At 33.6% G+C, this 16,966-nt stretch overlaps 1 protein-coding gene across 2 annotated transcripts in view; it reads right to left on the minus strand.

Annotated features, from left to right (window-relative positions):
* Nucleotides 1–12,302, minus strand: part of LOC149828553 (ELF3-like protein 2) — a 56,777-nt gene extending 44,475 nt beyond the window's left edge. The window contains exon 1 of one of the 2 annotated variants that reach the window (XM_090017644.1): nt 11,806–12,302. In XM_090017644.1, the coding sequence (XP_089873770.1) occupies nt 11,806–12,042 (237 nt within the window). In that variant the 5' untranslated portion in view covers nt 12,043–12,302. The remainder of the gene's footprint in view (nt 1–11,805) is intronic. The other variant, XM_090017645.1, reaches the window with a different exon arrangement.
* Nucleotides 12,303–16,966: the final 4,664 nt, after the last annotated feature.

A 16,966-nucleotide genomic window follows, 5' to 3' on the forward strand; every position in this document is an offset into this window, starting at 1 on the left:
ACAATGAAGTCGTACATGATACTTCAAGTACAAGGTTTTGATAATGAGCAAATGAAATCAACTACATTTCAGCTAAGGCAACGAAGACATTGAAGAATTCGATGAAGAATCTTTGAAGACTAGTGTGCAAATGTTAAATTCATTAAAAGTCTTAGATTCTTGTAAGAGCCTTACTTAGAGTGCATATTTAGGTTGCATTTTACCTAAAAAGTCTTTAGAAAAACTTTTTTAAAAGAACCCCTCATAAAAATCTTTTTATAAAACTCTTTTCTTAAATTTTCGTGTTTATTAGTCGACCAATAGACTTACCAGTCGACTAATCCTTTCGCGTCATATTTTCTAAAAAGTCATTTTTGTCAAATTAGTCGACCGAAGGTTTTATCAGTCGACCGGACAAAATGTTTGTTTTCTGGAAAATTAGCAGCAGTCGACTAATGGTTTTATCAGTCGACTGGACAGAACATGTGTTTTCTGAAAATTTAGCAGCAGTCGACTAATGCTTTTATCAGTCGACCGGACAGAATGTATGTTTTTCAGAAGATTTTAGCAGCAGTCGACTGAAAGGTTTTTCAGTCTACTGATGATATTATCAATCGACTAATTTTATCTCTAGTCGACTAAGTTTCAAAAGTTCAGATTTTCAAACAGCTCGATTAACAGATCAGTCGACCGACGATAACTGTCAGTCTTAATAACTAACTATTAGTCGACTAACTACTGTTCCAGTCGACTAATTTTGTCATTTTTTTCTGAAACTTCAAAAAGGCGTGTCTTTTTATTTTTCAAACGTTTTGATTGTTCAAAATGGACTGTTTTGACACCCTTTCATACCCTCAACGTATGGAAACTTTCAATTATAAATATGAGTGCATTCTACACTCAGATATACAAAATCCAATTGAATTACTTCTTGCTTTTCACTCTTACTCATTCAAGTATTTATTTTCTCACTCACGTGATATTTTTCACTTCAGTTTTTCACTCAAATTCCTTTGAGAGATAGTGAATTCGTGAGTAGAGTATTTCAACAACCTCAAAAGCCAATTGCATCTCATTTGCATTCAAAAGAAAGGCTCATAGGTTGTATTGTAAGTTGTTACTTGTTTCAATTTTCTGTAAAAGGAATGACTCATTGGTTTAAAGAAGTTGTTTGTTAGTAGGTGTGTTACTGAAAGTGGGACCGGATTTGGTCTGTGTATGATCTTGTAGTTACCCAAGGTTGATAGTGAAAATCTCAAGCGGGTTTTGCTTGGAGACTTGATGTAGGTCGGGAAAGACCGAACCAGGATAAATTCTTGTGTTCCTTTGTGTGATTGCTTTTCAAATTGCAAAATTCGTTAATATTCCGCAAACAATTTTTAAAAGCACTATTCACCCCCTCTAGTGCTCGTTGCCTCGATCCTACTGCACTTTCATTTGGTATCAGAGCAGGTTTGCTATTATTTTGATTTGATCATCATCTAGCATGGCAACAACAACATCTAAGCACAAAAAGGGAAGCTCATTTATTCGTCCTCCTCTCTTCGACGGAACAAACTATGGATACTGGAAAGTGAGAATGACAATATTTTTGCAATCCATGGATCTCGATATTTGGAGAGTTATTTCAGAAAAATACCAAACTCCATCAACTGATTTCAGCCAATGGACCGATAAAGAAAAGAAGACTGCTTCACTTAATGCCAAGGCAATGAATGCATTATATTGTGTCGTTGACATGGTAGAGTTCAATCGCATCTCTCAATGCTTTACAGCAAATGAAATCTGGCATACCCTTCTCGTGACTCACGAAGGTACGTCAAAGGTAAAGGAATCCAAAATTGCTTCTTTGATTCATAAATTTGAATTGTTTAAAATAAAGCAAAATGAATCTATATCGGACATGGTAACAAGAATGACCGATATAACTAACACTCTGAAATCCCTTAGAAAAGAATATTCACAAGTGGATTTAGTCAGAAAGATCCTAAGGTGTTTAACTCCTGAATGGGAGAGAAAAATCACTGCAATTGAAGAGGCAAATGATTTAAACACTCTCACTCTTGAAGATTTGGTTGGTAACCTAATGGCATATGAAGTCCAACTTCAAGACAGACAAGAAGAAATCTTTTGCTTTTAAGGTTACTTCTGACTTAGAAAATTCAGAAGAAGATGAAGATATTGCCCTCATTACAAGGCAATTCAGAAGATTCATCAAAAAGGGAAGATTTCAAAGAAAGGTAAAGAAAGCGGATTCTTCCAATCCCAATGAAGTCAAGTGTTTTAATTGCAAAAAGGCTGGACATATCAAAAAAGATTGTCCTCTTCTCAAAAAAGCCCAAAGACCAATTCAAGAAGAAAAAGGCATTTCAAGCATGTTGGGATGATAGTGACTCCTCTTCCGATGAAGAATCAAATGAAGAAGTCGCCAACATGTGTTTTGTAGAACAAGAAGATTCGGTAAGTCAATTTGACTATGATGATTTGTTAGAAGCATTCAATGATTTATATGTTAAATTTAAGAGTCTAAGTTCTAAAAACAAAGAGTTAAAAACTGAAAATTTAACTCTTGACTCTCAAAACAAAGTGTTACATCAAGAGATAGAAGATCTTAAGAAGGAAAACTCTTGTCAAGCATTTAAGATAAAAGAAATTGGAACAAGAACCAATCTCTTACAAACAAAAATAACTAGTCTAAAAGAAAAATCAAATGATCTTCTTTCTATAGTGACCAAATATACAAATGGTTAAGAGAATCTAGAAAGACTTCTTGGTTCTCAAAGGTGTTCGGTTAATAAAACCGGATTGGGATATAGCTTCTTTGATACCCAAAATAGACCAAACTATGTTGTGAAAAAACAAAGACAATATTCTCAACCATTTGTTCAAAGAACTAAATTTTCTAGTAGAAATGCATCTAATCATGGAACTTATAATGCTTATAAGCCTAGACATGATTACTCTAGAAATGTTAAAGCTTGTTATAGAAAGAATATTTTTTATCAAAGGAAACCAAAATCCAAATGGATATGAGTTCCTAAGACTAACTCTCATGGACCCGAAAATAGAAAGGTGTCAAATGCTTTGTCTTCTAATTTTGTTATAGGTACACAAAATAAGGAGCAAATGGATATTGGACAGCGGTTGTTCCAAACATATGACTCGAAGGCCGGAGTTATTTTCCACCCTCCAAAATAAGAATGGAGGAACCGTCACCTTTGGTGACAATAACAAGGGAAAAGTAATAGGTATTGGTAATATTGGTAATCCAAAATTTCCCTTGATAGAAAATGTTCTTTTAGTAGATGGTTTAATGCATAATTTATTATCTATTAGTCAATTATGTGATAAAGGTTTTCATGATTCTTTTGAAAATTATTTATACTTAATTTTTGATTTACAATCTAAAAAGATCATTTTTAAAGGTAAAAGAAAGAACAATGTGTATGAACTATATCTAGATGAGTTACCCACTTTTAATGAAAAATGTCTTATTGTTTCAAATGAAATTCAATGGTTATGACACAAGAGACTTGGACATGTTAACTTTAAAATTATTTTCGAGTTATCCAAGAATGATCTTGTAAGAGGCCTACCTAAAATACCATATAAGAAAGATCACTTATGTGATGCTTGCCAAAGGGGTAAACAAATCAAGAGTTCTTTTAAAGCAAAAGATATAGTTTCAACAAAACGCCCTCTTGAACTTTTACATTTAGATCTATTTGGACCATCTAGAATTCAAAGTTTGAATGGTAGCAAGTATGCTTTTGTTATAGTAGATGATTATTCTCGGTTTACATGGGTGATTTTTCTAAAAAGCAAAAATGATGCTTTTTCAAAATTTTCTAAACTTTGTAGAAGAATTACAAATGAAAAATCTACGTCTATAATTAAAATTCGTAGTGATAATGGTGGTGAATTTGAAAATGAATCTTTTCTAAAGTATTGTGATTTACATGGTATATCTTACAACTTTGCTTTTCCTACAGCGGCTCCATAAAATGGAGTTGTTGAAAGAAAGAATAGAACTTTGCAAGAATATGCTAGAACCATGCTTCAAGATAAAAATTTACCAAAATACTTTTGGGTTGAAGCAATAAATACAGCATGTTATGTTTTAAACCGTGTTCTTATTCGACCAATCTTACATAAAACATGTTTTGAATTGTATTATGATCGTATACCAAAGATCTCATATTTCAAAATTTTTTGTAGTAAATGCTTCTTGTTAAATACCAAAGATAATCTTGATAAGTTTGATTCAAAATCAGATGAATCAATATTACTTGGATATTCTTCTAGAAGTAAAGCTTATTTTATTTTCAATAAAAGAATATCTTACATCGAAGAATCTTTACATGTTGCATTTGATGAGAATTGTGAGCAGGTTATACCTTTAAGCGAAGAAGAAGTAATACTACAAGAAGAACCCTTGATAGAGAATATTTCTCAAGAAATGTTCTTCTTCAACCTGTTTGTAAAGAAGTTTCTAATCATCCACATGAACAAGTGGTGTTCAAACTAGAAGACGATTAGAAAAATATATTGCAAATGTTGCTTTCATATCTAAAATAGAACCAAAGAATATCAATGAGGCTTGTGATGATGAATTTTGGCTTTTTGCCATGTCTGAAGAACTTAACCAATTTACTAGGAATGATGTTTGGGATCTAGTTGATAGACCAAAGGATCATCCCGTAATTGGAACAAGATGGGTCTTCCGAAATAAGCTGGATGAAAATGGCGAAGTCATTCGAAACAAAGCAAGGCTATTAGCACAAGGCTATAATCAAGAAGAAGGCATAGATTTTGATGAAACATATGCATCAGCGCTCAATTGGAGTCAATTCGAATGATGCTTGCTTTTGCTAATTACATGAACTTCAAATTATATCAAATTGATGTTAAGAGTGCATTCTTAAATGGACACATCAATGAAGAAGTTTATATAGAGCAACCTCCAGGCTTTGAAAATGAGAAATATCCAGAAAAAATCTACAAATTAAAAAGAGCTTTGTACGGACTTAAACAAGCACCAAGAGCGTGGTAGAAAAGACTACGAAATTTTCTAGAACAATCTGGTTTTTCCATTGGTCGAGTAGACTCCACTTTATTTATTAAAAATCTTAATTCAGATATTCTTATTGTGCAAATTTATGTTGATGACATAATATTGGTTGTACTAATGATTCTCTTTGTAAAGAATTTGCTAAAGCTATGCAGGAAGAGTTTGAAATGAGCTTGATAGGCGAATTAAACTACTTCCTTGGACTTCAAATAAAGCAAACTGAAGAAGGAATCTTCATCAATCAGGCTAAGTATACAAAAGAACATCTCAAGAGATTTGGGATGGACTCATCGAAATCAAGAAGGAATCCTATGAGTACAACTACTTCTCTTGATAAAGATGAAAATGGTAAAAATGTAGATACTAAGTTCTACAGAGGTATGATCGGATCTCTATTATACTTAACTGCTAGTCGACCTGATATAATGTTTAGTGTTTGTATGTGTGCAAGATTTCAAGCTAATCCAAAGGAATCTCATTTAACTGCCGTAAAACAAATTCTTCGTTATTTGAAAGATACTTCAAATTTCGGTTTGTTTTACCCAAAATCATCTTCTTTTGATTTAGTTTCATATAGTGATGCAGATTTTGCAGGAAGTAAATTTGATTGCAAGAGTACTAGTGGAACTTGTCATTTCTTAGGAAATTCTTTAGTCTCTTGGTTTAGTACAACAACAACTACGCCTTCATCCCAAAACAATTGGGGTCAGCGATATGAACCAAAAAAAGAAATTCATTTTGGGTCTTCCACATGAATCCTTTTCCTCCAATCATTTCTATCCAATGTCATGTCGTCGGTGAGGTTCAAAGCATTCATATCCTTTCCTATCATCTCCATCCAAGTCTTCCTAGGCCTACCCCGACCTCTTTTAACTAATATATTTTCTCATTTCTCCAACCTTCTAACTGGAGCATCATTAGGCCTTCGCCGAATATGCCCAAACCACCGTAAACGAGTCTCTTGGTTTAGTAAAAAGCAAAATTCAGTGTCACTCTCAACAACTGAAGCAGAATATATAGCGGCTAGTTTAGCATGTTCACAAGTACTATGGATGAAACAGACCTTAAAAGATTTTGGTTTGAATTACTCCACAACAACTATTTATTGTGATAACACTAGTGCTATAAATCTTTCAAAAAATCCCGTTCAGCACTCAAGAACTAAGCATATTGAAGTTAGACATCATTTCTTAAGAGATCATGTGTTAAAAGAAGATATTTCGTTAAATTTTATTTTCACTAAAGAATAACATGCTGATATCTTCACTAAACCTCTTAAAAATGAAGATTTTATGAGAATTAGGAGAGAACTAGGTATTTGCTCGTTTTTGGATTTATAAAAATGCTAGTTTTTTAACAATATCTCAAAATCGCACTATATTAGTCGACCGATAAAAATTTAGTCGACTGATGCTTTAAAATTTTTAGAATGTATCGCACCATATTAGTCGACTGATATATTTCTAGTCGACTGATGTTTTAAAATTTTTAGAATGAGTCGCACATTCTTAGTCGATCGATAAAGTTTTAGTCGACTAAAAAAAATTTAAATTTTAACTGAAGGGACCCGATACCCCTTGGATTTTTTAACACCTGTTTTTTTAAGGGCATCGTTTCATTTTATTTTCACACCTTTTCGTTTTTCTTAAAAACAAAACCCTTTGAAAAAAACGAAACCCTCTCTCTCTCTCTTTCCTCTCTCTCTCTTACGAAAAAAAACCCTCGGAGTGTCATTCGATCCTATCCTCGCCGGGATTTTCTTGCTGTGACAGGGAGACGCCGGAATCTTCTAGCCGTCACCGGGAAACGCCGAAATCCTCTTGCAGTAATTGGTGCGTCTTCAAATCATGTCGGAACCCTCTTGCCGTGACGGTGTATCTTCAGCCATTGCCGGAATCCCCTTGTGGTCGCCTTCTCTCCCGCCGTCAGCCACCGTATCCTCCTCTATTTCTATTTCACAACGCCGGACAGCATCTTCCTTCTGTCGGACATCGTTTGGAAGCCGACATTCTTTTTGGTAAATTTGTTTTTTAACCATGCCTCGTTTGAAGTCTGCATCTGCAAAAGGTTTAGGTTCTCCTCCTCCTACACCTTCTTCAAGACATGGATTTTCTCTCAGATTACTCTGAAATCCTCTTTTATATGATACTTTTGAATCAATTTCTGCACTACCTATTCTACCAAGCCGAAATGTACTGTTTCACATGTTTTCTCGTTACAAAATAAGAGAATTATTTCCAGGAATTTCACATCTTTTTTATGCCTGTGCAGATACCCTTCACTATCCTTTTCTGATTCACTTGTTTTATACGAATTTACATTTTGATCATGAAACTGGAGTTTTGTCCTATCTTGTTCGTGATGTTGAAATCGAGTTTGATTTTAAACTACTTGGAGAAATCCTAGAAATTTCATCTTCAGACACTCTTTTCAACACTGTTGAACTGAATGATGAGAGACTTTTTGAACAAATTCTTCTTCCAGGTGCACCTCACTGCCCTTCTTTCAAAAATACTAATCTTCAAACTCGTGCACGCATTGCTGGATGAATCCTTGCCCACAATGTTCTACCTAAAACTGGTTCTTTTGATTATTATTCCACAGATCTTTTTACGACTCTTTATGTTTCATTTGAAAATATTTCTGTAAATTGGGCCAATGTGTATTTTACAAATTTGTGGAAACAAAAACCATTTCTTTCTTATGGATGTCTTCTAACTCGTATTTTTAGACATTTCAAAGTTCCTTTAACAAATGAAAAATATATTGAGCAAAAAGAGTTCTTTGATCAAACAATTTTTAAAAGAATGAAAATTAAATATCTGCCTCCTTTAAATGTTGATCAAACTGAACCATCTGATCCTACTGAACCATCAATTTATGAACCTTCACCAACTTCTGCGACACCTTCAACTCATGTAAAACGAAAGAAATTTTCTACAAGTCAAGACAATGATGAAGTTTTGCAGCGACTGGAAGCCTTGGAGCTGCATCAACGCACTTTTCGTGAAGATATGACTCAACAACTATCTTTGATTCAGAAAGAGATTACTTCAATCAAGGACTTGCTCAACTCACTTTTCTGATCTTTATGTTCTGTCTTTACTAAAGTTTGATACTTTATGGGTTGTAATATTTTAAACTTGTATCTCCATTTTGCTTATGCTATTTCTACCCTTACTCTTTTTTATTATGACAAAGAGAGAGAAAAAGATAGAAAAAGATAGCATTTTGCATGAAAAATGCAAAATTAAGAGAAAAAAAAACATGGAAATGCAAACCAATCAATATGTGATATATGTGTTAATGGAAATGCAAACTAATCAATATGTGATATATGTGCTTTAAATGTGCTAACTTTTAATGTTTTGCAGCATATTGATAGGGGGAGTAAAATCTCCATTTATGCATCTAAATGCTTCATCTTTCATTAAGTTTGTCATCATCAAAAAGGGAGAGATTGTTACGACAATGAAGCCGTACATGATACTTCAAGTACAAGGTTTTGATGATGAGCAAGTGAAATCAACTGCATTTCAGCTAAGGCAATAAGGACATTGACGAATTCGATGAAGAATCTTTGAAGACTAGTGTGCAAATGTTAAATTTATTAAAAGTCTTAGATTCTTGTAAGAGTCTTACTTAGAGTGCATATTTAGGTTGCATTTTACCTAAAAAGTCTTTAGAAAAACTTTTCTAAAAGAACCCCTCATGAAAATCTTTTTATAAAACTTTTTTCTTAAATTTTCGTGTTTATTAGTCGACCAATAGACTTACCAGTCGACTAATCATTTCGCGTCATATTTTCTAAAAAGTCATTTTTGTCAAATTAGCCGACCGAAGGTTTTATCAATCGACTGGACAAAATGTCTGTTTTCTGGAAAATTAGCAGCAGTCGACTAATGGTTTTATCAGTCGACTGGACAGAACATGTGTTTTCTGGAAATTTAGTAGCAGTCGACTAATGCTTTTATCAGTCGACCGGACAGAATGTATGTTTTTCAAAAGATTTTAGCAACAGTCGACTGAAAGGTTTTTCAGTCTACTGATGATATTATCAGCCGACTAATTTTATCTCTAGTCGACTAAGTTTCAAAAGTTCAAATTTTCAAACTGCTCGATTAACAGATCAGTCGACCGACGATAACTGTCAGTCTACTAATAACTAACTATTAATCGACTAACTACTGTTTCAGTCGACTAATTTTGCCATTTTTCCTGAAACTTCTAAAAGGCGTGTCTTTTTATTTTTCAAACGTTTTGATCGTTCAAAATGGACTGTTTTGACACCCTTTCATACCCTCAATGTATGGAAACTTTCAATTATAAATATAAGTGCATTCTACACTCAAATATATAAAATCCAATCGAATTACTTCTTGCTTTTCACTCTTACTCATTCAAGTATTTGTTTTCTCACTCACGTGATATTTTTCACTTCAGTTTTTCACTCAAATTCCTTTGAGAGATAGTGAATTCGTGAGTAGAGTATTTCAACAACCTCAAAAGTCAATTGCATCTCATTTGCATTCAAAAGAAAGGCTCATAGGTTGTATTGTAAGTTGTTACTTGTTTCAATTTTCTGTAAAATAAAAGACTCCTTGGTTTAAAGGAGTTGTTTGCTTTTAGTAGGTGTGTTACTGGACGTGAGACCGGATTTGGTCTGTGTATGATCTTGTAGTTACACAAGGTTGATAGTGGAAATCTCAAGCGGGTTTTGCTTGGGGACTGGATGTAGGTCGGGAAAGACCGAACCAGAATAAATTCTTGTGTTCCTTTGTGTGATTGTTTTTCAAATTGCAAAATTTGTTAATATTCCGCAAACAATTTTTAAAAACACTATTCACCCCCCTCTAGTGCTCGTTGCCTCGATCCTACTGCACTTTCAAAAATATGTACGAGTTATGTATGTCGAGGTTTAGTTGCTTCGTATTATGAAATGTACATGTTCACGTACGCATGAATAGAATTCATGTTTTGTTGATGAATGTTGTGAGGTTTAATCTACGAATGTGCGAATTTTGATAAAACTTGATGATTTCATATGATTATGTTATGATAAGCATCTATATGTTGTTAAATGTCACATTATGTGAAATTATGAATGCATTTGATAAATGTTTAAGGACAATAGTGAGTTATAGTTCCTAGAATTTTGTTAGCGATATCATGCATATGATGTGATGCACGTTGATTGATGCATGAAATGAGATATGCAATAGATCTTATTGATATCAATTGAATGTTCAAACCCGGATAGGGGCTCATGACCTTGTGTTCGGTTGATTGAATTGATAGGTTTTGGTGCCCTAAAGTGATAACTTAAAATCTTGTAATTTTCTAATTGATTTTATACATGTTTGTGCCTGTATTGGTGGCTATCGACCTTAAAAGTGGTCAATTGTATTAATGCATGTATAATAATAGTTTTCACTCAATAAGGTACCCATTGAGGAATTGTTCCCAAAGGATTCTCTGTCTATCACTTAATGATTGATGAAAAATACATCATATTTTCACCTTACAATGTTTGATATGTTTTATTCAAGTTTGGGTTTGGGTTGTCCTACCAAACTTTACTGAGTCTGACTTCATTTTATGGGGGTCAGGTAATGCAGGTAAAGTATGATGAATAGCTGAAGCGAAGAACTGGTCGAGTTGCATCCTCGAGGGTCTACTCTTACCTTATGATTTTAGTAGACGTGATCTTTTTGTTTTAAATACTTGATTATGTAGAGACCGAATCATTGTTTTTATACTCTGATTTGAAATAAAATTAAAACTTTTCATATTTCAATCATGTATTGTACGTAGTTTGAAATACGTATATCACATACATTTTTATTTGATTGTTACCTTTAGTGTGACCCCACTCATAGTCTTAACCGTTTTTTAAAATCCTTCCTACATTATAAGATTTGATTTACTTATATTCATAAAAAAAAATGTCTTGAAATCTGAATAGTAGAAAAATAATTAAGGTTAAAATTTTGGGGGCGTTACAGAGAAAGTGGCGAAGCATGCCTATTATCCGCCAAGCTCCCAAAGGAAGATAGGCAACAAATAAGAAGCACACCATAATACGAATTTAGAGTAATAGACCAATAAAGAGGACAGGCACCAACATTAACAACACCGCACAATTTCATCTGAATTCTTAATGAACATAATTGAATTAAAAAACTACAACCATCATAAAAAATCAAGATGAATATGAATCCAGAGGTAGAACAACAACAAAGACAAGTACCGACAATAACAACATGCACAATTTCCCCCAGATTCTCCAAGAATTGAAGAAACAAACCATGTCATCATAAAAATTCATGACCATGATAAAAATTCAGGGTAACAGAACAACAAAAGAGACAGTCACCAACATTAACAACACGCACGCTGCCCTCCCCCAAATTCAATAAAGAAATAGATTAGTGACGATTATACAGATTCAGAACGCACTTTCCCCCAAAATTCTCACCGAACAAAATTCAAGAAACGGAACCATACCATCACAAAATTCAGTGACAAAAAAACAAAACCAAAAACGGTTGAGACCAACATTTCAGAAACAACCCGCTTTCTCCCAAAATTCTCGACGGTCAAATTGAAAAAAAAAACAGAACCTCAACATCATCGTCCACCTTTAGAACGATAAACAAAAATCAGAAACACGGGCACCGACATGAGATTTCCAATAGGAGGAATCATAAAAAAATAGGGAAAAGACGCGAATTTGTGGAAGACGCGTGGTTCACCTGGCTGGAGGACGCAGAAGGGAAGAGAGTGCCGTTGTTATGAAGGGGGATGGACACCGACGCGGCGGATGAGCTGAACCGCTGGGAGGGGATGCTGAGCTGCTCGTAGAGAGCCATCTTGTTCCTTGGGGGAGCCCTCGGCCCACCCTTGTCCGCAGTGTCATTGACGTGCAGCCGAGGGAAGAGAGGGCCCATCAATTTCTCCCCCTCTCTCCCCTCATCCTTCCCACCCTTCATTCTTCTTCTTCTTCTTTGGCCGTCTAAACAAGAAGAACCCAAACAACGAAGCCCGTTTTCATAGAATCTCTAAGACCCAAAAGAACAAAAGGATAGCAGAGAGAGAGAAGGCAGAGAGAGCTAATATGTGAGGAGAGAGAGGACCAGTGAGGTGAGTTGGAAAGATGGGATTTGGAATAAGGGGAAAGGGGGTTTTGCTTAAGCTGTTTTTGCTACATAGGGGACGAGAGAGAGAAAAAAATATCTGACCGGTGAGAGGCAGTCGTGTCTTAAACCCTAATTAGTGGTGTGAGTTGTCCTATAAAAAAAAGGTGTTTTGCAATAAGAGCTTGTTTGATGCCTTATCCATTTGACCAAATGAAAATGAAAGAACATATTTCTTTGACAACGCACCATTTGTTGTAATAGGAGTTTTCTTTGACAATGCACCATTTGTCGTCGTCTGCTACCATTGGAGCACACTTTGATCTATGTCGTAAATCGATACTCTCTGGTCTGATTTTTATTGTAAATCGTTACTCTCATATATGATTTCTACCGTAAATCGCTACTCTCTGATCTGATTTCTATTGTAAATCTTTATTCTTTGATCTGGTTTTTTAGTGTAAATCGCTACTCTATGATATGATTTTTACTGTAAATTTATACTCTCTAATCTGATTTCTGTTGTAAATCACTACTCTCTAGACTAATTTGTACTGTAAATCGCTACTCTCTGTTCTGATTTCTACTGTAAGTCGTTACTCTCTTGTCTGATTTATGTTGTAAATCGCTACTCTCTAATCTGATTTATATTGTAAATCGCTACTTTCTTATCTGATTTCTACTGTAAAACGTTACTCTTTTATCTGATTTCTGCTGTAAATCGCTACTCTCTAATATTATTTCTACTGTAAATCGCTACTCTTTGATTTGATTTCTGTTATAAATCGTTACTCTCTTATCTGATTTCTACTATAAATCGTTACTCTTTGATCTAATTTTTATTGTAAATCGTTACTCTCATATATGATTTCTATTGTAAATCGCTACTCTGTGATCTGATTTCTACTATAAATCATCACTCTTTGATCTTATTTCTATTGTAAATCGCTACTTTATGATCTACTTTTTACTGCAAATCGTAACTCTCTGGTCTGATTTTTATTATAAATCGTTACTCTCTGATCTAATTTTTATTGTAAATCGTTACTCTTTGATCTAATATCTATTGTAAAATATTGTTCTTTGTGAAATCAGTTTGATGTTGTCTCCACTATCTCTGTTATAAATCGCTATTCTCTGTTTGAACCCTAGTATCATGATGAACAATAGACAAAATGTCAATTCCTCCGATGGTTCAACTAATTCTCATGAGCAGACAATGACAAAGGGTGCTCCGGCGGCAGCATATGACAACAAAGGGTGCTCCGACGATAGTAGATGATAGCGTAGGGTGCTCCGATGATAGAAGATAATGACAAAGGGTGTGTCGTCAAAGAAAGCTCATGTTACAGCATATGGTGCGTTGTCAAAGGGTGATCCAGAATGTTTAGGGTGAAATATTGCGAGAAGCTTCTGTTACAACAGAGGAGTTTACTGCTTAGGGCGAAAACATAACGTTTGAACTTTAAAGAGTTAAGATCATCTTCCCTTTTTTGGATGGAAGACATTTCTGTCCTTTTCTCGAATTATCGTTTTATGGTGAGAATGGCGAAAAAGGGTACTTAAGTCTTTGCAACCACATCGGACTCTGATGCTAGTTGATGCCAACATACACGAGGATACGAGCCCCACATGCTTATATATGTGGCACTCATTCGGACCCTCAAAGATGCACCTATGTGTTCGAAGGAAAATATATAACATGCTTCATACTTTTCTACAACAATTCTAGCAAGTTCAACTTTTGTTGGGATCGAGGTTGTTTTTGTTATGTCTGCTTGATTTATGATGTGCAGCCAACTTGTAGGTAATAGGTAGGATAAGTTCATTTTGGATCATATGACATGATCCACCCATCAATATATATTTTAACATATTTATTATAGATTTTAAACTTGGATATAGATCTCAAATTGGATCTAAATACTAAAATAATATAAAATTTGTGAAAATAAATATGAATCATTTTTTTGATATCTCAATATTATAATTGGTATTATATTTGATTAAATTATTAATGCATGTCAAAAATGGCATTTTTTGCCTCAAATATAGATATCAATTTGGTTTTAAATACCAAAATATTATAAAACTTGTATAAAAACAAATACGCATCTATTGTTTTCATATCCCAATGTTACAATTGGAATTATATTGGTTCTAATTCTAAATGTATATAAAAAATCATGAATTATTGTATCGAATATGGATCTCAAATTTGATTCAAATACCAAAACAATGTAAAAATTGTGTAAAAACAAATACACAATCATTTATTTGATATTCTAGTTTTATAATTGGCATCATATTGGATCCAATTATGAATTTATGTCAAAACTCATGGATTTTTGCCCTGAATATGAATCTTAAATTGGATTCAAATACCAAAACAATATAAAACTTGTGTAAAAACAAATGCACAACTGTTTTTTTATATTATAATGTTATAATTGGTATCATGTTGGTTCCAATCATAAATGTATATAAAAAATCATGAATTTTTGCCCTCAATATGAATCTCAATTTGGATTCATTCACATACATTTCAAAATGAACCTCCTTATACATACAGTCATTTCAAAATGAACATGCTCTTACATTCATTAAAAAATGAACCTGATCATTTTTAAAATCTAACTCAAATTTGAGATACGTTCGAAAAAACATTTGTATATAAAGGAATTAATGAAGATAAAAAAATGCAATAAGATGAGAAGTGGTGTTATGGTAAGGTGTATTGCCACCTTGTGAGGCAACCCAAGATCAAATCCCACCACGCACGCACGACTTAGGCAAGAAAGTAATATATTGCCTTTTGAAAAATTAGCTGCAATAATAAAATTCGTACATAGATATAAATAAATTAAAATAGACATAACTTGTAACGAAATGAATGATAGTGCATTGGAGAGGTCTGTTGCCTCTTTTAGGAATGAACCAAGTTCAAATCTCCTCATGCACATGGTTTTTTTTATATATATACATAGATGTTATTTTTGGACAAAAAGTTGGAATTTATTTTTTTTTAAGACGTGAAAGATCTTCCACGTATATAACACGCTTTCTATGGGTTAAGATAGCATTTTAGAAAAGATGGGAGGTTGAACAACTTAAATAGAGAAAGTCATTATTTCCTCTTTCATCCTCATATTTTCTTTTTAAGATTACACAAAATAAGAAATGAGAAGGGGGAAAACGAGGATTATCATTTTTGATAATTCTATAAAAAATGAAAAACTTAAGTTATTGTGATCACCCTTATCCTCACCAAGAGGGTGGATGGTTTCTAGAATCCAAAATTTTGGCAGAGAACCAAGAGATAATCTGAAGTTGCCAAAACAAAAGAAATCTAAACCCACAGTTTTTGTGGGGTCTCTCTCTCTCTTTCTTCTCTTCCTCGCTTTATACTTGGGCTTTGGAGGATAGCTTGGTGTCTGGGTCATGCTAGGCATTGAGGATAAGGGTTTCACCTTCAAGGAGTAGTTGTTTATGTGAAGGAGCGGCTACAAGGGATGGACCAACAACTGAACTGTCTAGCCCACCTAAACACGTGAAAGTCGAATTCCATTTTCTTCTAACGATCTGAGGTAGGTTTTACATTGCTTTGTTTGCATGCATGGTACCAAGGGTGCTTGTGCATGTGGGATGTTCCAGATCTGGTTATGATCTAAACATGAGCCGTGAATTTATTCCAAAGAGTTTGAAAGCTTTAAATGAAGTATAAAGTTTTTTTTTTAGAAGCATTTTTTAGAAGAGTTTTAAAACACTAAGATCCATTTGTATATATTGTAATGATTTTAAAGGATTCATTGTTGTTTTATTTATGTTAAATCAATATTTAATGTCTGTGATTCATGTTATAACTGATGTGCAAAGATCTTGACATGATTTGTATAGTTGTTTCAAGAAAGACGTTTTTAGGAAAAGCCTTAAAAAAAACCATGATTTATTATATAACAATATATGTGATGATTTTTATTATGCATAGTTATTGGATTTAATTTAAATCTGATGCATATGAATGGGGAGTTAATATTTCTTTGCATACTGTCCAAGAATTTTTGGAAATACCATTGTATCTACAAATGTTCCAGTCGACCTTTTCGCAAAATCCATGTTCCATTAGAATATATTTTTATTACTTCACCTAAGATCGTCAAAATATTAGGTGATTTGGTTTCTCAAAAATCTATAACGGTGATCGAACCTATGACATTTAATCAACTTGTTTTTAACTAAATCATGGACTAGGCCGCGTGATTATTCTTCTTCCCTTTCATTTGTTTATGGGATGAGACGTTCTTCAAGGTGCCACTATGGATTCATCTTTTGAGTATCGAATTTTAATGTAGATGTGATACAAAAATCAAAATGTTCTAACAATATATGTACCTTCATTACATATATTCAAATTCTAAAGCAATACAACTCCAATTCTGATCATGTTCTCTATATATTTATATAGTTGTTATTGATTTAACCTAATTCGATATATGAAGATTTTTACAAAATACACTATTGTCAAGGCATACGGTTAATCTGATTTTTTTATTTTTGGTAAGTTTCGGATTTACTAAGTTGGTTTCAGTTATGCTGAATTTCAATGCAAGCAATTTATGTTAGTTTCATATCTAAGCATGTATGAATGATGGGATAACCACTGATCACATGTGCAAGTACCAACAAGTTTGAGAAAAAAAATAATAAAAATATATATTTTTTCAAACCTATATATATATAGGTGTGTGTGTGTGTGTGTGTGTCTGTGTGTGTGTGTGAG

Source organism: Nuphar pumila, chromosome 9, assembly GCF_984573655.1.
Source record: "Nuphar pumila chromosome 9, dmNupPumi1.hap1.1, whole genome shotgun sequence".
Taxonomy (NCBI): domain Eukaryota; kingdom Viridiplantae; phylum Streptophyta; class Magnoliopsida; order Nymphaeales; family Nymphaeaceae; genus Nuphar; species Nuphar pumila.